We start from the raw sequence: 22,898 nt of genomic DNA, 5'->3' as shown, positions 1-22,898 counted from the left end.
TAGAAACAACAGGCTGGGCACTACCTGTTTCTTCCTCCCAAGTGCTGGAATTACAGGCATTTGGCACCCCAATTCCATTTCCTTTTTTTAAAAAAATGTATATGCACCATGTTAACTTTAATTTTATAAGTACTTTACCTGCATGTATACCTGTTTACTACATGCATATCAAAGGAAGCCAAAAGAGGGTGTCAGATCCCTTGGATCTGGAATTACAGTTTGCCAAGTAGATGTTGGGAATCGAACCTGGGGCCTCTGGAAGTGTACCCAGTGCTCTCAACTGCTGAGCAATCTTTCCAGCTCCAAATGTTGCCCTTTTATGTCCCTGAAAAAACTGGAAGCCAAACTTGTGGCTGAGTTTATATACCATCGATGGAAAATAGTTCTGTCTGCAAATACCTAAAAAAGACTAGTCCATATAAAGAATTAAAACTATATAGGCTGTTATAGCTCAATATTAATATACTTGCTTGATATGCATAATCCTCAGAATGGAAGGTAAACAACAAGCCACAAAAACCTATATGGGTATCTGAGGCTTTGTATTCTCCTTAATGGACTATTTACCATTTCCAACCCTCCCATCAGAAAGAAAACAAATGTTTATTCCTACTGTCAACTTAAAATAAGGAAACACTTCTGGTTGTACTGTTTTGAGCTATTTAAGCATATTCAGTATCATCATCATGCGCATCATCAGTAATACTCAATATAATGAGACAAAATCCACCAAGCCATATTAAGGGGAAATCATCCATTTATTGTTTAAAGATCGCAAGACAACATCTGAATTTCTGGAGCACAATTTTAAATGCTTTACTTTTTCAATAAAGCAGAGTATAATAGAAAAAAATCAGTTTCCAGTAATATCTATTACTCTATTCAGAATTAAGTTTTCCACAGACAGGTTACCTGGAAATAAAAGCCTGTTACAATAAGCAAAAGCTTTAACCGGAGTGGCTACTTCTCGTGCTGGAAAAAAGTTCATCCCTATAGGACAAATGATGTGCTATGTAAATGGCCACAGATCTCAGCCTTAGCGGTACTGGAAATCTATTATCCAATCCCACACTTAGTAGTTCAGTGAATTTCAAAAATCAGTCTACCTGTAACCATGCTGGCAATCTTTAACTGATATTTATTCAGTTAAAAAATAAGAAATCTCTTAACTGATGTTCCTTGATTTACATTACTAAAGGTACACAGTTCATCACAATGCAATTCTGCTATCAGAATTACATGAGACTCCTTGCTTAGGTTTTAATTAGCAGTAAGAATCACAAATTCAAGTTCTTAGTTATCATTATTTTGTCAGCTAAGGTACATTCAGGCAATAGCTGCAACTACAGAATAGGTGCACTGCCTAGGTGCTTTGGAAAGACATAATCTACAGCACTACTAACAGACAAGACTCATCTGTGACTGGAAAGGCTAAGTGCAGTAGAGCAGTACAAACATATTCATATGTTTAAGCCTCGAGCCCTCTAACCTTTATGGAAATGCAACTGTTTTTTACCATCAAGAACTCATGCTCTAAGAGGGCCAATGTCTAATTTGTAGTCTAAGCCAAGTGGTGGTACAATTCACTGCTACCAAGGCCAAATCCATATATTTTTTAAACTAATTCCAGACAATACATCTAACACATTCTAAAAAATAACTGTCTGTATAGAGATGGTTCTTCAGAGCTTTTACTTCTAAATATGTCAGTGAACATTATTTAATGTACTGGAGATAACTGTAACTTACTAATCAAATATTTGAATACTTATATACTTACCTGGGATTTCATTTCTGCTGAAAGAAATAGGAAGAACAGGACTCACTTTAAAAAAAAAAACAAACTTTAGAAAGGAAGGTAAAAATCTTATCATACACTATCACTTTTGGAAGCAGCATAGGAGGGGCAGTCAACGGCTGAAACACTGGTGAAATAGGTAAAACTTAGGCAAAAAAAAAACCCTACATTATCATCAATAACAGTACCACAACTGTGACCTTCATGATTAATATTCACTCCTAAGAATTTTCATTTGGCACCAGATGGTGTGTTTAAGAGAAACACTCTGGGATGTCTGAAAGCAGACTTGGTTTTGTTAGCAGTCACAGGAGAATTTAAACGGAGGCTGGGGGCAGGTTGTGGAAAACAGGCTGAAAAATCTTAAGTCATCATCTAAGCAAAGCACTGACAGTGCCGAGCATTAGGTCAGACACTAAAATGACTGATATAGGCTCATGTGGTTTATAAAACCTATAAAAAGACTACACCAGCAAGGTCCCTGTCACCCTGTCAGAGTTCAGACACCAAAACAGGAAGCAACATTTTAGTTTAAAACCTCATCTCCAAAGAAATCAAGATCACTTCACATGAGTAAAAATACCTGAAAGCAAACATTTTTAAAAGCTCCAAAACCCAAAATATAAAGGAAAAAAAAATAAAGGCTCAGAAGACTTGATCAATCCACAGAATCACAAACCGGCTGGTTAATCTCTATCTCCCACCACATTAAGCATCCCATGGAAGACCAAGGGAGACCAGACCTTCCAGAACTGTGCACTGCCTGTCTGCTACAAAACTCTACAGAGATTCCTTGTGCAGTTTCTTATTCTTGTCTCTCCCTATCATGCAGGAAGCAAGTCTGGCTGTGCTATTCTATTATCATTATATATCACCCGTCTGCAACACAGTACTATACAGATAAGCACAAAGCATGTTATCTAGTTCCCTTTCCCCCAGAAGGTTGAGGCTCAGGTATAGGGGCAATTCTCCTGTGTACAGTCTTTATTCAAGCTGACTCAGTGACTTCAACAGGCTTAATCATGTGGTCAGGTTTGTTGCCAGCTGCATAATGCTCCCACATCTGCAGATAGAGCCGCTCTAATTCCATTGTGTATTGTTTGGTGTTGAACAGAGGGCTGGATATTCTCTGTTTCCAGACTTTGCCACGAATTTTCTTCAGGCTAGGTAATAAAAACAAAGAGAACCAATTTAACAAATTGGAAAACTCAAAACCAGACCATAAAAACACCTAGTCACTTTTGTGGCAAAATATGACCAAAGTTATACTTTTTCCAATTAGCTTGTTGACTTAGCACAAACTAAAGTCATCTGGGAAGAGGGAACCTTAAGTGAGAAATCGCATCCATCAGACTTATCTGTGGAAAACTTTCTTGATTAATGATTAAGGAGGAATGGACAACCCAGGCCAATGTGGGCAGTGACAACTGTAAACAGGTGCTCCTTTGTTGTCTTTTCTGCTTCACTTCTTGCTTCCAGGTTCTTGAGCCTTGGCATGCCTTCATGGTGGGCTGGGATATAGATACACCTAAGCCGAATAAACCCATTCCTCTCCAAGTTGATTTTGGTCATGAAGCTTGTCACAGAATCAGCAATTTATTCACAGATGGCTGTCCATCAGTTGGGCTCAAACACAACCATATTCATATTTATGCTTCCTTTCAAAGAAAAAGACTCTGAGTTCTATTTGTGTATTTGGATATATATGCATGTCTTTGTTGTATGCATGTATAACCCAGAGGCCGACCTTGGGTGTCATAAATCAGATACCTTCGATCTTTTGGACCTTAGACAAGGGTCCAATATTCTATAGTCCAGGCTTGCCTAAAACTTAAGGCAATCTTCCTGCCTCAGTCTCCCAAGTGCTGGGATTACAAGTGTGTGGCATCAAGTCTGGAGATTATATATATATATATTCTCCCTCAAAAATAAGTACTGGGCTGGCGAGATGGCTCAGAAAAGGTATTTGCAGATAAGCCTTAAAACCGGAGCTTTATTCTAGGAACTCAAGTGATAGAAGAGAAGCAACCCCTGAAAGTTGTCCTGACTTCTGTCTGTTTTTGTGTCATGACCTGTGCATATGTATGCCTATGCAGAAAAACTACTAAGGCTCACTCTGTGGTAAAATGTTTGCCTAGTATATAGAAAGTATATACTAAAAAGTATATACCCAAAATAGTATTATAGTATTGAATTCTAATTAATGATACTTGCTCTGAAGTGAATATATATATCTTACTTAAAAATGCATCCAAAAAATGGGTGGCTACTTGAGAACATTAACAGGTAAAAAATGTATAATACATAAAATAAAATGATATACAATAGCATGATCTACATAGCAAATATAATAGTGTTTATTATAAAACTGAAATTCTCCTAACTAAATGTTGGGATAAAAATATTTTATGAAGCCAGGTACAGTGATTCATACCTTTAATCCCAGCACTTGAGAGGCAGGTGGATCTCTATGGTGGAGGCCAGCCTGGTCTACAGAGCAAGTTCCAGGACAGCCACAGCTACACAGAGAAACCTTGTCTCAAAAAAGAGAGAAAAAGCCAGTACTCAAAGGGAAAAAATAATTTTAAATTAGTATGGTGGCATAGTCATAATCCCCAAATTTGGGAAGCAGGTAAAGGCACCTGTCACACAGAACTTACATGGAAGGAGAAAACTGACTTCTCTAAGCTATCTTCTGAACTCCCCATGCACACCATTTATACAAACACACAAATACACACACACACCCCAAACAAATAAATGTAAAAAATGTTATGATTCTTAATGATACTTTGCTATACCCAAAGATTAGTGCCTAGCCCTATCATAAGAGAGGCTTCCTCCTGCAGCTGATGGAAACAGGCAAAGAGACACCAAACTCAAGACCTCCTTCAGGTTCCCTCCCCTTGGAGCTCAAGGAACCTCACAGGAGACAGGGAGGAAGAACTGTAGGAGCCAAGGGGTGGTCAAGGATACTGGGAGAACACAGCCCACAGAATCAACTAAGCAGAGCTCATAGGGCTCACAGAGACTGAAGCAACAACCAGACGGCCCATATGGGTCTGACCTAGGTCCTCTGCATGTATATTACAGTTGTGTAACTTGGTATTCTTGTGAGACTCCAAACAGTGGGAATGGGGGTATCTCTCTTTTGCCCATTCTTGGCTCCTGTTCTTCCTCCTACTGGGTTGCCTCATCCAGCCTTGATATGAGGGTTTGTGCCTAGACTTACTGTATCTTGTTATACCATGGTCAGTTGATATCCCTGCTCTTTTCTGAAGAGAAACAGAAGCAAATCTGAAGAAGACAGGACAGGAAAGACAGGACAGGGGACACAGAACTGGGAGGAGTAGAGTGAGGAGAAACTGTGGTCTGGAGATATATATATATATATATATATATATATATATATATATACACACACACACACACACACACACACACACACACACACACACACATTTTTTGTTTGGTTTTTCCAGACAGGGTTTCTCTGTGTAATAAAGCCCTTGGCTATCCTGAACATGCTCTATAGACAATGCTAGCCTCAAACTCACAGAGATCCACCACGCAAACAACATAAAACAATGAGAATGTTTCACTGAATGGGTAAAGCGCCATTTACCTTACTATGATCCCTCTAATTCTCACTCGAAATTTTCAGGCAACTAAGGTGTTTTGTTTTTTTGTTTTGTGTAATTATCCTCCTGTGAAAAAGTATTGGGCTTAAACATCTGACATTTTAGAAACTTATTAAAATTTCATGATTCCCTAAGAGTTTAGATCATGTCCTACCATCCAGAGAGCATACAAATTTATCTATTTTATATTATTCTTAATTTATGACTTCACTTTAGCCACAGTCTCAGATATATAGTTTGTTCCTGGCAGTTTACTTACTACTCTAGATCCGTTCCCAGTTTCACAGCTATGTCTTCATATTCCTGTCTGCTTTTAGCAATGAGCTCAAGACATCCTAGACAAGTGAGCTGAGAAGCTGCAACTCGAGAAGCGAGAGTCTCTCCTAGAAGATAAAAAGATAGTAATTGCACATCTTAGAACTGTAAGTAACATAATCAGCATTGTTAATTGCATTTAAGTATCCACACATTACAGATGGGGAAGATGGTGCCAAGTGTTCAGGCTTGAATTCAAGTCCCATTTTCTATCATCCTGTCTTAATTACTTCTACTATATACAAGTTCACCTTCAAGTATCCCACTCTTGACCCAAAAGAAAATGTTTAATGAATAAAAAAGAGTGAAGATTTTATCAGTCACTAACCTGGCATAGTTACCATGGGTGTTCCTGCCCAGAGAACATCCATCCCTGTGGTGTGGCCATTACACAAAGGAGTATCCAGGCAGACGTCAGCCAGCTGACCTCTCCTGACATGCTCCTCTTTAGGAGCCACAGGTGAGAAAATGATACGGTTCTGGGGAAGGCCCATATTTTGTGCATACTGTTGAATATTGGGTTCTCCTACTGCAGGAAAACGCAACAGCCAAAGCACGCTATTAGGCACACGTTTCAGAATCTTAAAAAAAAAAAGGATAAAGGAAAATGAGAAGATTAATAGTACATCTGCCTTTCCCAAAAATTATTCTACTCCACTTTATTTTTTCCACTGAAAAGTATACTTGGGGTCTTGTGATGTAGTCCTATTGGGAGAGCTTGGCCAGCACTTGGCCAGTCCTGTGTTTAAAATCCCTAACACCACATGATCTGGAATTGTGGCACACACCTATAATCCTGGCAGAGCTGAATCAGGAGGTTCCTATATTCAAGGAGACCCTGTCTCAAACAAGGAAAGAAACCTGCTTGGGACCTAAGTCTTTCCTTCAAAGAGATGAATTAAATTATTCGAGTTTTTCCTTTTCTCTTAGCTGTCCCCAGAGTGTTTAAAGACAGAGAAAAGAATATTAGAAGATGGACAGCCAGGACTACACAGAGAAACTCTGTCTCGAGGAAAAGAAAAAAAAAAAATTTAGAAGACAAAAGCCAACTTACTAGCTAGTACAACTTGAGACAACTGTATGTGGTAGGAACTAATATAGGCAGTGGTCTTCATTAAAGATGGGAATTTGGGGTATCTTTGTTTGCTTTGTTAATTTGCAAGTTGAAAAATCTTTTAAAAATTCTGTGTGTGTGTGAAGAGAGAGAGAGAACTTTCACCCTCCATTCCTCACCCTTCCCATGTTTGCTGACTCCCCCTACCTTCATGTATATTGTCATTGTTTTTGTATTTACAATCCACTGAATTTAACTGGGATTGCTTGCAAAAGAAAGGAGAAGTTAATATACTGGGGCATGGGCAAATTGCCACTATAGAAAATGATTCTCCATCTCCCAGTAACAATTGTTGCCAATAGTTCCTAGAGGGGTGGGGCTGTGTAAGCTTCTCCCATATTTTTATTTTTAAGGAACAGGGTCTCATTAAGTTTTCCAGGCTGGCTACAAACTCAAGGGCTCAAGCAATTCTTCTATCTCAACTCCCAGCATCAATACTGTAACTCCAGTTCCAAGGGATCCAATGTCCTTCTCTGTCCTTCTTAGGTAACCAAGTACACATATGGTGTACCAACATGCAATCACATTGGCTGTTCTTCCTGAAGACCTGGGTTTAATGCCCAGTACCCACATGGCAGCTTACAGGGTCTGTAACTCCTGTTCCAGAGATCTGACACCCTTACACAGACATACATACAGGTAAAACATCAATACACATAAAATTAAATAAATCTTTTTTTTTTTTTTCGAGACAGGGTTTCTCTGTGTAGCCCTGGCTGTCCTGGAACTCACTCTGTAGACCAGGCTGGCCTCAAACTCAGAGATCTGCCTGCCTCTGCCTCCCAAGTGCTGGGATTAAAGGTGTGCACCACCACCAACCGGAAAATAAATCTTTTTTTAAAAATTTGTTTAAATTAAAAAACACTTTAAATAAAAAAAAAAAGCTTTATAGCAGGAAATTCATAAAAATCACAAAACTGGAACCAGGTGTGATGATGCATACCCTATAGCAAGTTCAAAGTTACCCTCTGCTATGTAACAAAGCCAGCCAGGGATACATGAGACCTCATCTCAAAAACAACAGTACAAATAACAAACATACAGACTGAGTTGGTTGTATTTATGCATTTAGGAGTACACATGAATAAACACAACACACATATACACACCACCACCACCACCACCACCACCACCACCTACTACTACTACTAATAATAATAATAATAATAGCAACAACAACTAAAGAAAAAGCCATGAATCTGAAAGAGAAAAGGGAGTATGCATGGGAGAATTTGGAGGGGAAGTGATACTATTTATAATGTCAAAAAATTAAAAAAACTAGGCTGGACAGTGATGGCGTACACCTTTAATCCCAGCACTTGGGAGGCAGAGGCAGGCAGATCTCTGAGTTCGAGGCCAGCCTGGTCTACAGAGTGAGTTCCAGGACAGCCAGGGATATACAGAGAAATCCTATCTCGAAAAACAATCAATCAATAAAACCAAACTACTTAAAACTGAAAACTTCACAACTCTTGAAGATTAGAACTGAGTACAACAGTACATAAACAAAATGGGAGGGGGGGTGCAAACCTTCAGCAAGATAGCCCATATAATCTTTACTCATCAATGGGCATTAATCAATCTACACATACTCACATTTGCCCACATCTGCAGGGTAGAAGGGTCAATTTTATATAACTGATTAAAGTTACAGTACACAATGGCATCTTCTGGTAGCCCATACTGGGAACGGGTGGTTACAATAATGGTACGGGGAACTTCCTCTCCAGTTGCAGCCTTATTATTGATCTAGAATAATGAAAAGAACATGATGATTAAATTTAGAGTTACCACAGGCTAAGGGAGTTGTAGGTGTAGTTTAGCTGGTATAGGGCTTGCCAAGCATGCAAAAACCCTGGTTTTGATTCAAGTACTACATAAAACAAGGCATGGTGGTATACTCATCTATAACTCTAGCACTCAGGACAGATATAAGAGGATCAAAGATCAAGGTTTGAAGCTATCATGGGCTATATGAGAACCCCACCCAACAGAAGCCTTTACAAAAAGGGACAGACCAAGGGATGGGGCTCTATCTATATAGCAGAGTACTTATCTAGAATGCCTAAGGTCCTGGGCTTGACCCAATACACACACACACACACACACACACACACACACACACACACACACACACACACACACATTTTCTCTCTTCTCTTCTGACCCAACATCACACCCTCTCTCCCCCCTCTCTGCTTTTCCTTTCTCCCCCCTCACAGTGGTATGTCACTATGCAAGGCTTGGTCTTTTTTGTTTAAGACAGGGTTTCATGTAGCTTTGGGTCTGGAATTTGCTATATAGTCCAGTGTGGCCTCAAATTTGAAGGCAGGTAGGTCTCTTATGACCTTGATGCTAGCCTGGTCTAACATTTTATTTAGATGGATGGATAAATGTTAAAAGGCTATTATCATTATTTTGATTTAGGAGGAACTTACTGCCTTAAAAAGATTCTTTAGTCAAGATACTGAAAGGGCAGGAGAACTGCCAAGCTTTAGAATAGCCTGGGCTAAATAGCCAGATCCTGTCTCACAACAAAACAAACAGCTAGGCAGTGGTGGCGCACACCTTTAATCCCAGGACTGGGAGGCAGAGGCAGGTGGATTTCTGAGTTCAAGGCCAGCCTGGTCTACAGAGTGAGTTCCAGGACAGGCAGAACTACACAGAGAAACCCTGTCTCAAAAAAACAAAACAAAAGAGAGAGAAAAAACAAAAAAACAAAACAAAACAAAAAACACACACAAGGGCTGGTGATGGTAGCCTTTAATCCCAGCACTTGGGAGGCAGAGGTAGGCAGACATAGAGTTCATAGAGTTCCAGGACAGCCAGGGTTGCCCAAGATAAACTTTATCTTAAAAAGCAACCAGAAATAATTAAAAGCCTATAACCAATAGTAAGCTTTTACTTTTTACTCTGTTCATGGATAAAATGCCCTTCTACAAATCACACTCACTCTCAGAGACAAATCTTAATTATTCCTCTCCAAAGGGCCTCTTCTCCTAAGACTCTCCACACACTGAGGGGCAACTTCTATAGTCTTTATTTGCAAATCCCATACTTTTGTCTTACATTGTCACATGAGTATGGACATCTCAATAAAACTGGTAACACCTTAGAGGTCTAAGATTCCTACCCTTTTACAGTCTTATTGATAGAGCTATATATGTTTACCTAATCAAGAATAGAATATATACTCATGGAATATATACTATAGTGGTTAAGACATGAGCTCTAAAGTAATTCCACTTGCTGAAAGATACAAATACAAGGAATTACACTGCACTGTGCTGAATATAATGTGCCCCCAATCCTACAAAAGCACAGCAAGCAGGTACCAGTGAGTATGGAAAAAAGAGACTAGAGATTAATACAGAAACTGGTGACTTTACGATCTGAACTAAAAGGCTGTGCAGGATTTGGCCAGGGAATGGGTAAGCTTACAGAAGCAAAAACCATATGGTGCCTAAAGAGAGTAATGGCACAGACAGGCAAAAACGAAGTATTAGCACAGTAGGTGCTCAATAAGGAACCTGATGGCTGAAGCCAGATGACTCTTAAAACAAGACACAGCTATGAAAGCCAGTTCCCAATGACCTTCTCTCTTAGGCTGTAAAATGGAGAGGCTGTAAGACTTAGAGAAAAGGATGTGTGGGTGGGATTCATAATTACAGTCTTTTTACCTGTGTAGTGGCCAGTCCATTGCTAATACTAAACCCATTAATTGTTATCTGAATCTGTCCTCTGTTAATCATTTCAATTACTGCTTCTGCGATCGTATTCATGGGAATAACAGGCATATTAAGAGCTGTGTTACTGCTTTCTGCATTGTCACCTCCATCAGGACATTTCATCTGAAAAAAATTTCAACAAGACAAAAGTGCACTGTAAGAAAAAACTCACAAATTCAGTTTGCTTCACTGACAAATGCTGACTAGGTTCTGACCTTGACAATCTTCACATCAGGTAGACTATCAAGAAATGCCTTGAGATCAATGCCATTCAGAACTATCCGATTGTCATAAATGTGCCCATTGGATTTAAAATCGATGACTGCTTTTTTCTAATGGAAAAAAAAATCAGATATCCCTTTGAGTTTTAAAAGCTGCATATGGACAACAACAAAGGGAGAAACAAACAATTCTCTGGATTTACTCATACTATTGGTTTCTACTTACCTTCAGGTGAGGGAACATATTAGCATGGTCACCAATAAAGAAAGTATGGGGCATATAAGCCAGTTTCTCAGAATACTGCTCTGCAACTTCAGCTGGGGAAGTTTCCTGATCAGTGATGATGTAATCCATGAACAGTGCACCACTAGTCCCAGGGTAACCCAGCCACATGGCCTTAAAAAAAAAAAATCAGACCAAAAACTAACAATTTTTTATCCATCTGTAAACCCACCAACTTACTGCAGATATAGCAACCATCTCCCAAAGGAGTTTTTCAAAAGAGGATCTTCATCAAAGGCCCCCACATCGTATATGTAAATAAGAGAGGCTGGTGTCATTAGCCAAGAGCAATCCAGCAGCCTCTCCAAGTAACTTTGTGTTAAGGTGTTCTTCAAGTGAGTTAGACAAAGGAGCTGTTAATATAAAACCATGGAATGCCTTTCTCTGATGACATTTTACTGTTAGGCACTATGTCTACACCCAAAAATCTATCGTCCATCCCAAGAACACTCTTTTAAAATCAAAAATGTCTTTTGTTTTCAAGAGCAGTTACCCAGATCTCCATCAAAAACCACTATCTTTTTAGTCCAATAGATATTGTGAGTGATTCTTCCTTTACCTGAATAGGAGCTGGCCTGAGAGCAAAGAGCTCATTTCGAGCACCCTTGGTATACCCATTCATATTCACAAGGATGTGAATTCCATCTTGGTGGATGCGGTCAGCTGCTTTTCCATTGCACGGAATCTATGGAATAGATAGTAAGAACAATGCAGAATTTTAGATTAATTCAATTTGTTTTAAGGGATGACATTAAACAGAACTTAGAGACCTAGATGAAAAAGAGATGGGAAAGCTGGGGATAATGGATCACTCCTGTGACCTAGTACTTGGGAGGTAGAAGCAGGAAGATCAGAAGTTAAACACCAGCCTCAGCTATAAGAGACCCTGTCTCAAACAAGCAAACAAAAAAAGGAGATGATGTGTAAAGATGCCTTGTCATGCAGAAACAAATGGCTGTCCAGTTTTTTAAAATGCCTGACAACTGCACTTCCAGTCACCCAAGCCTTGCATATAAATAATGGAGCATACAGTGAGCACATCTAGCTGATAAATACACCCCCCTTTTCCTTCAAAAAAAAAAAAAAAAGCACAAAATGGTAAATCTGATCATCCTTGTGTTGTGAACTTAAAAAAATCAGAAAATGTTAAGGAAGCAAATGGTAAGTACTTTAAACATGGTATACCTTTTGCTTATGAATATTCTGTACTATAACCATTGTTTCTGTAGTTTGATTAAAGTGTTTTCTTGGTAGCTTTTTTGAGAAAAAAAAGATGAAAACTACATCAATGAACTATGTTAATGGAGGCAAAATAGAGTTTAGGACCGCTAGACTGTCAAAGCACTGAAGAGATGGAAAATAAAATCCATCTAAATTGAATGGCTTAGTAACAGAGTTCCAGAAAGGAGCTAGTATTTGAAATGGGCCTTCAAAGACAAACAAAAGGCCAAGCACATTGTTAGAAGCCTGAAAGGCAAGCATTATGAGTTTGTAATCAGCCAGAGCTAAATACTTGGACTCTGTCTCAATAAATAGACGGACAGATAAGCCATACAACAAAAGATGACTAGAAGTTTGACATAATATAACCTCAATGGGAAATGGTATAAACAGGACTATAGTGGATTCAGTAAGAGTGTTTGCTATGCAAGCAAGATGACCTGAATGTGGATTCCAGTATCCATATTTTTTTAAAAGGCAGATGTGGCCAGCCACACATATTCACCTCAAACCTCAGGTCTGTGGAGGTTGGAGACAGGAGGATGCAGAGTTTATCAGCTTCCAGCCTAGCCCCAACTTCACTGAAAGACCCAGTCTTAAGAAAATAAGGCTCAATCAAGAGTAGCACAGCAAGATCTCCAGGTGACTGAGTATGCCTGAACTTATTTTTGAGGCCGGGTCTCTAGCCCAGGCAGACCTTGAACTCTTTGTAGCCAAGAATGACCTTGAACCCTGATCCTACCATCTCTGCCTCAACCTCAAAAATGTTGAGATTATAAGTATAAGCCATAACATCCAGTTTATGTAGTACCACAAATCAAACTCAAGGTTTTGTGTATAATAGGAAAGCACTATACTACATTAACTACATCCCCAATACAATGGCTTGTATTTATACATGTGTGTTTACATGTAAATATATGCATACTTATACATATTCATGTCTAAAGGTATTATTTCTTTACTGGTCACCCATGTGAATAATAGAACCTACAGGAAAAGTCTACATATTTAGCAAACTTAATTCTCCCATAGGCTTCAACTTTAATTCATCATAAAATTTACAGAGTAAAAAATAGAGCCAAATACAGAAATAAAGACAACCAATCAGTAGGGCATGATGGCACATGCACACAATCTCAGAATTTAAAGAGGGCTGAAGCAAGAGGATCACCACAAAAGGCCAACCTGGTCTACATTGTGAATTTCAGGCCAGACAGGGCCTACATAGTGGGTCTCTGTCTCAACACTCCCCTTGCTACCCTACAAAAGAATAAAACACACATACACACAAACACACACAATACTCAGAAATAGATGGGCTTTTTACTTTTTACTGCAGGGTGTGTGTGTGTGTGTGTGTAATGAGATGGGGGACCTCACATAGCCCAGGCTGGCCTTTGAAAGAAATCCTCATTTTCTCAACACCACACGATGTATTTTCTTTTTAAACTATTTATTCTTCTTTTCTTTATTCAGTAGGTATTAAAAAGTATTTTTCTGTCTTGAGTGCAGGTTCAATGTCCAGAACAGTTATACATCAAACACAATCATACCACATTCCATTTTATGTGCAACTTCAGCAAAAGTCATGCCAATTATAAATGTAAATGACCTAGGAAATAAAGGCAAACAAACTGCCCATATACAGTAGTTCCTCCTGTTTAATACTCATCAGCAAAAACTACAAACTATCTTACATATGGGGCCCTCAGTTGAACTCCCCATACCAAAAAAAAAAAAAAAAACCCAGTTTGTATCCATAGTTTTTTTTAATTTGCTCAAAAATTTAAAATTAGAGAGTTAAAGGTACTTGCTGTACTTGTGGAGGACCTGCATTTGCTCCTAGCACCTATATAACCTCCTGTTAAGTCCAAGTTTGGGAGATTTGACACCCCTTTCTGGCCTCCTTGGGCATCTGCACTCATACATGCATATACATGCATACATAAACACAAATACTTACTTAAATATAAAATTTTTTAGAAAAAAAATGGAAGGATCAGAGTTTTACCTGAGAAAGATCAATGAAATGATTGGCTTCTGCCATCACCTTCACTCGGAAGTTTGTACCATCATCCGGGCTCAAGGCATAGCAGAATACCTGGAAGGCAGGGAGGGGACAGTACTCAATAACCTTTGCTCCAACCTTCTCAAAAAGTAATGAGTGAGCTTAATGCAAAAGATGACGGTATAAAGACACCAAAAAACTACTCTTACCTCAAACTTATCAGGATTATGCATGCCTGGAATAGACTGCATAAGGTGTGAAGTAGGGTGATTCCCAAAGTCAGAACTCACATAGCCTACACGCAATCGGCCATCACTGAGCTTCAAGTCTTTTGGATGTTCATATGGTGGTTTATGAAGGACATTAATCTACCAGCAGAATACAATGTTCATTAGGAAAATCAAGTCATGTGTACATTTTTATCTAAAAGATCTGAAAGCCAGGACTAGTGATAAGCTCACTTGGTAGCCTGCTTTGCCTAGCACATATAAAAAGCCCAGAACTACATAAACAAAAGGCATGTGGTGCCCATCTTTAATCTCAACCCTCAGAATACCGAGACACATGGATCTTTGAGTCTACACACTGGGTTACCAGCCATCCAGTGTGATATAGCGAGACAAAACAACAACAACAAAAAAAAAAAAAAACAAATGGACTTGTTGGCGCACCCTGGGACTCTGTAATTGTGAGGCGGAAATATAAAGGATCTGAAGTTCAAAGCAATCCTCAGCTACACAGAGTTTAAAGCCAACCTAAAATACATGAAACCTAGCTCGGAAAAAAGTGAAATAAATGAAGGCAGAAATCTAAAATTGGTGCTGAAGAGAGATGACTCAGTAGTTAAGAGCACTGACTGCTCTTCCAGAGGTCCTGAGTTCAATTCTCAGCAACCACATGGGGCTCACAACCATCTGTAATGGGATCCGATGCTCTCTTCTGGCCTATAGATGTATCTGCAGCAGAGCACTCATAAATTAAATAAACTTAAAAAAATCATATACACCCACATCTATGAAAAAACTCTGGACAGCAAACATCATTTAATTCATGTGGCCAGTTTGAGGTCACCAGCAGTCTAGGTCATCAGTTATGTGACAGATGCACAGTGTACATGCTACATATATGACCTGTACTGAGACCTATGAAACAGCCTGAACAGATCTCAAACTTCTAGGAATGAAGAAATGTGAATGGAGTCTGATAAACCTTAGTATTTTAGGATATTCTGTAGAGAAACGTTTTTGGAAAAAAAAAAAGAAGAAAGGGAGAAGAGGGGAGGGAAAGAGGGGGAGGGGAGAGGGGAGGAGGGAAAAGAAGGGGAAGAGAGAGGAGAAAGGGAGAAGAAGGGAGAGGGAAAAGGGAGAGGGAGAGACAGGGAGGAAGGGAGGGAGGGAGGGAGAGAGGGGGAGAGAGGGAGAGAGGTGGAGAGAGGGAGAGAGGGAGGGAGGGAGGGAGGGAGAGAGGGAGAAATTTGAATCTACCTCTCTTGTTTCCTGGAGCAGATACTAAACTCTATCAAGTAGTGTTCATATTCTCAAAGTTGAGTATGTAATACTCCACGCTCTATTTGAACACCACGGGAGGTTTTTGTTGTTGTTTGCCTTTAGCTTGCTTTTTAGGTGGAATTTTTGCTTGCTTATGGTTTTGAGGCAGGAGCTTGCTATGTAGCCTAGGCTGGCCTCAATTCACCATCCTCTGCCTCTAAGTGTTCAGATTACAGAAGTACTGGGATTATAGATTTGAATCACCATGCCTAGCCTAGATTTCCACCTTAAAAGAAAACACCACCATTAGAAATGAAGAATTGAGCTGAAGTCAGGCCACAGTGAAGAGTGGCTTCTAGGGTAGCTAAGACAGTTTCATTTCTAGTTGGTAAAGCCATACATTTGATTTATACAATGTTTTTCTCGATCTACATTTTAGTTTATAACAAACAAAAAGATTAAAACAAGAGTCACCTTATCCAGGCAGAGATTCCCATGCCTCTCTGCAATAGCCTTCCTGAAGCCATGCGAAAGAGGGTACAGCATGCTATGGTGAGGATGTACAGAAGGCAGCCTATTCTTCTCTAGCTGCTCAGCTACAATACTAACCAATTTTTTCATCCGCTCATCATAGTCTGTCCAATCACAGACAATCTAGAGAAGGCAAAAAGAAATTATCACTCAAAAATCCTACCAAAGATTTTGTTTACAAGTATTTGAGCTCCTAATGTAGTCTTGAGGCTGGCTCAGTGAGTAAAGTTGCTTGCCTTGCATGCCAGACAACTCAAGACCAATGCCTGGGACCCACATGCTAAAAGAAAAATGACTCCTGAAATCTGTCCTATGGTCGCCACTTAGCAAAAAAAAAAAAAAAAAAAAAAAAAAGGCACACAATTAAAAAGTAGTAAACGATTAAACGATGCAGAAAGAAAAACAATAAACCATTTATTCTTTACCTGTAGGCAATGAGCCAAGTTACAATAAGCATCAGGAAAGTCAGGCTTAAGTTTCAGAGCTGTGCGGTAAGAAGCTATTGCTTCTGGGATATTCCCTGAATCCTGGAAAAAAACAAACTTGTAAGGAGTTTCCTACAACAATACTTCAGTGCTAAGGTACCCCATATTTGAGCAAACAGCAGTACCTTGTGAATGGAAGCCAGATTGCTGTGTGCATCAGCAAAGGCAGGATTAATCTGGATGGCACGAGTATAACACTGCAAAGCTCCCTGAACATCCTGCATCTCCTTCAGAGTGTTTCCCATATTGGAATAAGCATCAGCAAATGTAGGACTGATTCTGAAGAAGACAAAGGTTTGATTATCTCATGTAAAATCTTGTCATAAAGCACTTGAGGGCTTTGGCATGTGGTTTGGCGTTACAATACTTGCCCACCAAGCATGAGGCCTAGTTTGAATCCCCAGCACCAAAGAAGGAAAGAGTCATTTTAGGACCTGCCAAATGCCAAACCTTTAATTACTAGATAATAAATTATTAAATAATAACAGTAAATTATTCAATAATTGGGGCTCAGCAATTAAGAACTCTCACTGCTCTTCCAGAGCCTGAATTCTGTTCCCAGCATCAATGTCCAGCTCTAGGAGATAAAGCAACCACTTCTGGAATTTAAGGGCATTTTATTTACATATAATACACACATAATTAAAATTAAATTAATATTTTAAAATATGACAATAATAAACTGGTTATGTTCCTAGCACTTGGAAAGCAGAGGTAGGCGGATCTCTGTGAGTTTGAGACCAGCCACTTCAACAGTGCAAGTTCAGGACGGCCAGAGATAAAGATAGAAACCTTGTCTTTGAAAAGAAAAAAAGCAGTAATTTTAAAAGGTTAGTGAGATGATTTAGCAGGTAAAGGTACCTTTATGCTTGATTAATAAGAGTTCAACCACAGAACCTACATGAAAAGGTAAAACAACCCCAATAAGTTGTCCTCTGACCTCTACATGGGCACTGCAGTATATATCCACATTTCCTACATACACATGAAATAAATGAAATATAATTGTTAAAAACTAAAGTAGGACATGCCTTTAACCCCAATACATAGGAGGCAAAGGGAGGGGCATCTCTGAGTTCTAGGCCAGCCTGATCCACATGGAGTTCCAGGACAGTCAGGGATATAGAGAGAGGCCCTGCCTCAGGGAAGAAAATAAACTAAAAATAAGTATAGGTAACTAAATGAATAGACAAATAACAAGGGACTGAGAGAAGTGGCTCAATAGTTAAGAGCACTGGCTGCTCTTCTAGAGGACCTGGGTTTGGTTCCCAGCACCCACAAGGGGCAGCTCACAACTGCCTTACTCCAACTCCGGGAGATCTGACACCCTCCTTCTGGCCTCTATAGGGATCTATATACTCTACATATACCTATATACAGATGAAGAATTTTTAATGATTTTTAAGTTTACAATAAGGAAACCAGATATGACAGATACATGCCTTTAAACGAAGGACTTGGGAGGCAGAGATGTAGATTTCTGTAAGTTCAAGACCAGTGAGTTCCAGAACAACCAGAGCTACATAATGAAACCGGCTCATAAAAAGCTTAAAATAAATAGTTAATTTTTAAAAACTATTTTACTATTTTATGTGTGTGGATGTTTTGCCCACATGTATGCCTATGTAACATGCACATGCCTGGTGCCCTTGAAAGCTAGGATTTCCTATTATTTACAGATGGTTGCAAGCTACCACATGGGTGCTAGAAATTGAACCTAGATACTCTCGAAGTATATTCTTAACCCCCGAGCTATCTCTAGCCTCAAATTTTTTTTTTTACACAGGGTTTTACTATGTAGCCCTGGCTGGCCTAGCTCTTGCTATAGTAGATTTGGCTGGCCTCAAACTCACAGAGATTCACCTATTTAAGCTCCTGAGTGCTGGGATTAAAGCATATACCACTATGCCATGCCTTTAAAAAAAATAAGATGCCAGGTGGTGGTTATCCAATACCAAATGGCCAACCCCAAAAACATACACACAAGAAACATTAATTATACAGGTTGTGCAAGTTATATTTAGAAATACATATGCATACAAATACATATTCATATATGCACATTACAACAATTCATGAAAAAGGTGGCCATGTATTTGAGAGCAAGGAGGTATGGTTTATGGGAGGGTTTTGGAGAGACAGAAAAGAGAAATGAAAACAGAAAAAAGAAGCTCTGAGGTTCTTACCGTATGGCTTCCTTATAGTGCATCAGCGCTTCCTGAAGCTTGCCCTGCTGTTGCAGTACACTTGCTAAATTGGAATGTGCAGCAGCAAACTCTGGGAAGACCTACAGAGTGATGATCACAGCGGATATTAAATAGCAAAAACAATCTCCCAATTACCTCCCAAAACTCTGACAATGACACAGTGTGCCTCGACTTCTCTCCACCTTTTCCTGGGTCTAGTAGCTCAAATTCTACTGCTTCCTCCACTTTATACCTATCTTCATTTCAAATGTGAAGTATGCCTCTCTTCCTGTTACTAACACTGAGTAATGCCACTCACTTCTTTTCTAAACTCCTACTGTACCTACTAACCACTAGACATAGACCTGAGTTCTTCATTGTAATAGCTTTACTTACCTTACTAGTCAAAATCTTTGTACAGATCCCACCTATGCATAAAATAATGAACTCAATATAGGGATGTCTTGCATGTCATAGGACCTTACATCAATAATGAATAATCCTCTTAAAGAGGTGAATGGCAGCAGAGCAATGGTGCCTCACACCTTCAATCCCAACACTTGAGAATCTCTGGGATCGAGGCCAACCTGGCCTATACAGTGAGTTTGAGGACAGCCAGGGCTATACAGACAAACCATGTCTCAAAAACCAAACCAAAAAATAAAACCCAGAGGTGAACCCAGAGGCAGGCAAACTAAACTGCTTTCCCTCTACTGTCACACAGGCTAGGCTAAGACCCTCCAGCCACAGCACTGAACATACCTCTAATGCTTTGCGATACAGGCGAACTGCCTCTTCGATGTTGCCCTGTTCCCTTTTGATGTTGGCAAGGTTATTCAAAGAGTCTGCATGGGTAGGACACAGGCGAAGAGCTGTATTATAACAATCTTCTGCTTCAGCAACCTAGAAAATAAAACAAACCATTCAGAAACTACACAGAAGAAGCAGAGAGACCACTGCTGTTCTAGTAATTCAAGTAACTGCATCATTGAATCTAATGGCTGGGAACACACCACAAAATGGATAACTTTCAGTATCCTCCTTCCCAGCAACCAAAACTCCAAAGGAAACCAATATAACCATCTCAATACTTAATACGTACAATGATGATTTTTCTTTTCTAACAAAACAAAGAAATAAAAGTAAGACAAAATCCTTACACTGCCCTTCTCCTTGAGCGCATTTGCTAGGTTGCAGTAAGCATCAGGGAAGTGTGGCTGCAGTTCTATAGCTCGCCTGTAGGTATCAATGGCCAGGTCTATCAGGCCTTGCTCATAGTACACACAAGCCAAGTTGCCATGCACCACTGCATGATTTGGGCTCAAACTTAAGGCACGAAGATAAGCTGCAACAGCTCTGTGAGAAAATCAAAAACAAACACATGTGCACAAAATGCAAGTAATTAAACATAGTATTCTTAGAGTTTATGACATGTGTATAGGTTGGCATGGACCACACTGCACGTGTGGAAGGCAGAAGACTGCTTTGTGAATGAAGTTGGTTCTCTCCTTCCATGGTGGGTTCCAGGGATCGAACTCAGGTCATTGGCTTAAACTTTTACTCACTGAACCATCTCACCCAAGCTAACTTTAATGGATATTTTATTAAATGAAATGTCAATTAATTTTAACTAATGACAACTCAGCATGTCTTAGTGCATACCAAAATATCATTTTTAATAAAGTATATTTTTTGTGGTGCTAAGAACTGAACTTAGGGCCCATGCATGCTAAACAAGGGCTCTACCACTGAGTAAAAATTATTAGCTCTGCATTTGTATTTTGGGATATGTGGGTTTTTGATTTTTTTTTTTTTTGAGAGAAGATTTTACTCTGTAGCTTTAGCTGGCCTCCAACTCTGAGCAACCCCCTTCCCTTTGACCTCTCAAGTGCTAGTATTACAGGTATAAGCAACTACACCCAAGCCAAGTATGTTTTTTGAGATAGGGTCTTGTTCTATCAAGGACCTGGCCTTGAACTCACAGCAATCCTCCTGCTTCAGCCTCCCAAGTGCCAGACTGTAAAACATATTTTCACGGAAAAACACTTGTGCATTCCTGCTTGGCTTTCCTTAACAACAAAAATGTTACAAATCAAAGGCTGGAGAGATGGCTCAGTGGACAGAAGCACTGGCTGTTCTTCCAGAGGACCATGATTTGAATCCTAGAACCCACATGGCAGCTAACAGCCATGTATAACTACAGCCATGTGTGTGTGTGAGAGTGTGTGTGTGTACAATTCTAGAAGATTTGATACCCTCTCTGGCTTCCCAACATAGTCCACAGACATACATGCAGGCAAAAACCCATACACATAAAACAAAATCAAATAAATCAAAGGGCTGGAGAGATGATCAGTGGTTAAGAGTGTCTAGTGTATAATTATGAGGACCTGAGTTTGGATCCCTGAACCCACCTAACAAGCTAGGTATGACCATATAGAAGCACATAACCTCAGCACTGGGGGAAGGCGACTAACAGGAGATCACTGAGGCTTACTGACTGTCAACCTAGCCAAAAATGTGAACCCTGGGTTCAAGAAGAGAGTGCCTCAAAGGAGTAAGTTACAGAATGATAGGATGGGGATGGACACCAATGTTCTCTTCAGAACTCCCATGTGCCATTCACATGCACATACATGTACATACAATACACACACACACACACACACACACACGAAAAGCAGTTTTGTAAAAAAAAAAAAAAAAAAAAGTCAAAAGTCAAGCTTTACTTCGCTTTCTTAATCAGATAAAGGGAACAATTCAGTCCAAAAGGTAGCCATTTCTAACAGTTTTACAGTAAAGAAAATTTCAACTGAATTAAGTGTAAGGATAAAAGCATTCAGGAAAACCAAAACAGAAAAGTCATCCAACTACATCTGTTAAGTAAAGAATAACAAAGCAGGAGGGAAAAGTACACTCTAGATAAATGTCCTTCTGGATGGAAGTTGTTGCCACATTTTAGTCCAAACCACAAAGACATTCTTACCTGTCAAAAATACGTGCCTCTTTCAAGACATTTCCTAAATTTATATAAGCATCCAGAAAATTTGGGTCAAGGGTGACAGCCTAAAATTACAAGACAAAAATTACTTAGAAAAAGATTTTATCAGTTTAACTTCTCATTCAGCTTTTATTAAAGTAATTTGAGATATCCAATTACATTTTCTAGAATAAAACTCAGTTTATTTTCAAAAGCATTTCTTATTTAGTTCCCTCTCATCTATAAACCTTCATTAATATCAAAATAATTGGAGGGAGGAGCTGGTCCTGTAGCTCAGTGACAAAACACTCACCTAGCATACTCCAATACCTGGATTCCATTCTCTACATCATGAGAAAGCAAACAAACAAACAAACAAAAAAAAAAACCTTCTCAAAGCAAAATGGATCCAATTTAACTGAGCAGAGTATGTCATCTTCTTTTTGTTTTGTCTGTTGAGACAGGGTCTCACTATGTAGCTCTGGCCAGGCTGGCCTCGAATTCACAAAGCTCCGCCTGTCTCTGCCTCCCAAGAACTGCGATTAAAGGCTTGTGCTACCATACAGAGTATTTGTAATGCTTGGTCCATTGTACTCAAGTCAGTTTAACTGTTCTAAAAGAAAGTGGCAGAAATAAGCAGTGAGCTCTTAACAAAGTATGTAAGTTCCTCTGTTCCATAAACACAGCTCAGCAAGTCCTCAGTAAGATATGTTAATTAGAGTTGTAACATTAAGCCAGGTATGGCAAAAGCCTAAAATCCAAGCAGCCAGGAGGTATAAGCTGGGACATGCAGTACTTCAGGTCATCCCCAGCTACACAGTAAATCTGTATGCAGCCTGGGTCTATATGAGACACTTTCAAAACAAGCAAATGCTATTCTGGTGCTGGGGAGTAGTG

At 39.4% G+C, this 22,898-nt stretch overlaps 1 protein-coding gene across 2 annotated transcripts in view; it reads right to left on the bottom strand.

The window, feature by feature from the left end:
- Positions 1 to 739: 739 nt before the first annotated feature.
- The window catches only part of Ogt (O-linked N-acetylglucosamine (GlcNAc) transferase), a 41,170-nt gene continuing 19,011 nt past the window's right edge, over positions 740 to 22,898 (bottom strand). For both annotated transcript variants that reach the window (XM_034486253.2, XM_076919067.1), the window contains exons 7-23: positions 22,008 to 22,087; positions 20,182 to 20,377; positions 19,784 to 19,924; positions 19,022 to 19,122; positions 16,961 to 17,114; positions 16,776 to 16,877; positions 16,294 to 16,473; positions 14,542 to 14,700; positions 14,336 to 14,425; positions 11,660 to 11,785; positions 11,044 to 11,214; positions 10,812 to 10,928; positions 10,549 to 10,719; positions 8,465 to 8,617; positions 6,083 to 6,335; positions 5,699 to 5,822; positions 740 to 2,961 (exon numbers count right to left, since the gene is read on the bottom strand). In XM_034486253.2, the coding sequence (XP_034342144.1) occupies positions 2,787 to 2,961; positions 5,699 to 5,822; positions 6,083 to 6,335; positions 8,465 to 8,617; positions 10,549 to 10,719; positions 10,812 to 10,928; positions 11,044 to 11,214; positions 11,660 to 11,785; positions 14,336 to 14,425; positions 14,542 to 14,700; positions 16,294 to 16,473; positions 16,776 to 16,877; positions 16,961 to 17,114; positions 19,022 to 19,122; positions 19,784 to 19,924; positions 20,182 to 20,377; positions 22,008 to 22,087 (2,493 nt within the window). In that variant the 3' untranslated portion in view covers positions 740 to 2,786. The remainder of the gene's footprint in view (positions 2,962 to 5,698; positions 5,823 to 6,082; positions 6,336 to 8,464; positions 8,618 to 10,548; positions 10,720 to 10,811; positions 10,929 to 11,043; positions 11,215 to 11,659; positions 11,786 to 14,335; positions 14,426 to 14,541; positions 14,701 to 16,293; positions 16,474 to 16,775; positions 16,878 to 16,960; positions 17,115 to 19,021; positions 19,123 to 19,783; positions 19,925 to 20,181; positions 20,378 to 22,007; positions 22,088 to 22,898) is intronic.

This window comes from Arvicanthis niloticus, chromosome X (assembly GCF_011762505.2).
Source record: "Arvicanthis niloticus isolate mArvNil1 chromosome X, mArvNil1.pat.X, whole genome shotgun sequence".
In the NCBI taxonomy this organism is placed as follows: Eukaryota; Metazoa; Chordata; class Mammalia; order Rodentia; family Muridae; genus Arvicanthis; species Arvicanthis niloticus.
This window is presented reverse-complemented; position numbering and strand designations above follow the sequence as displayed.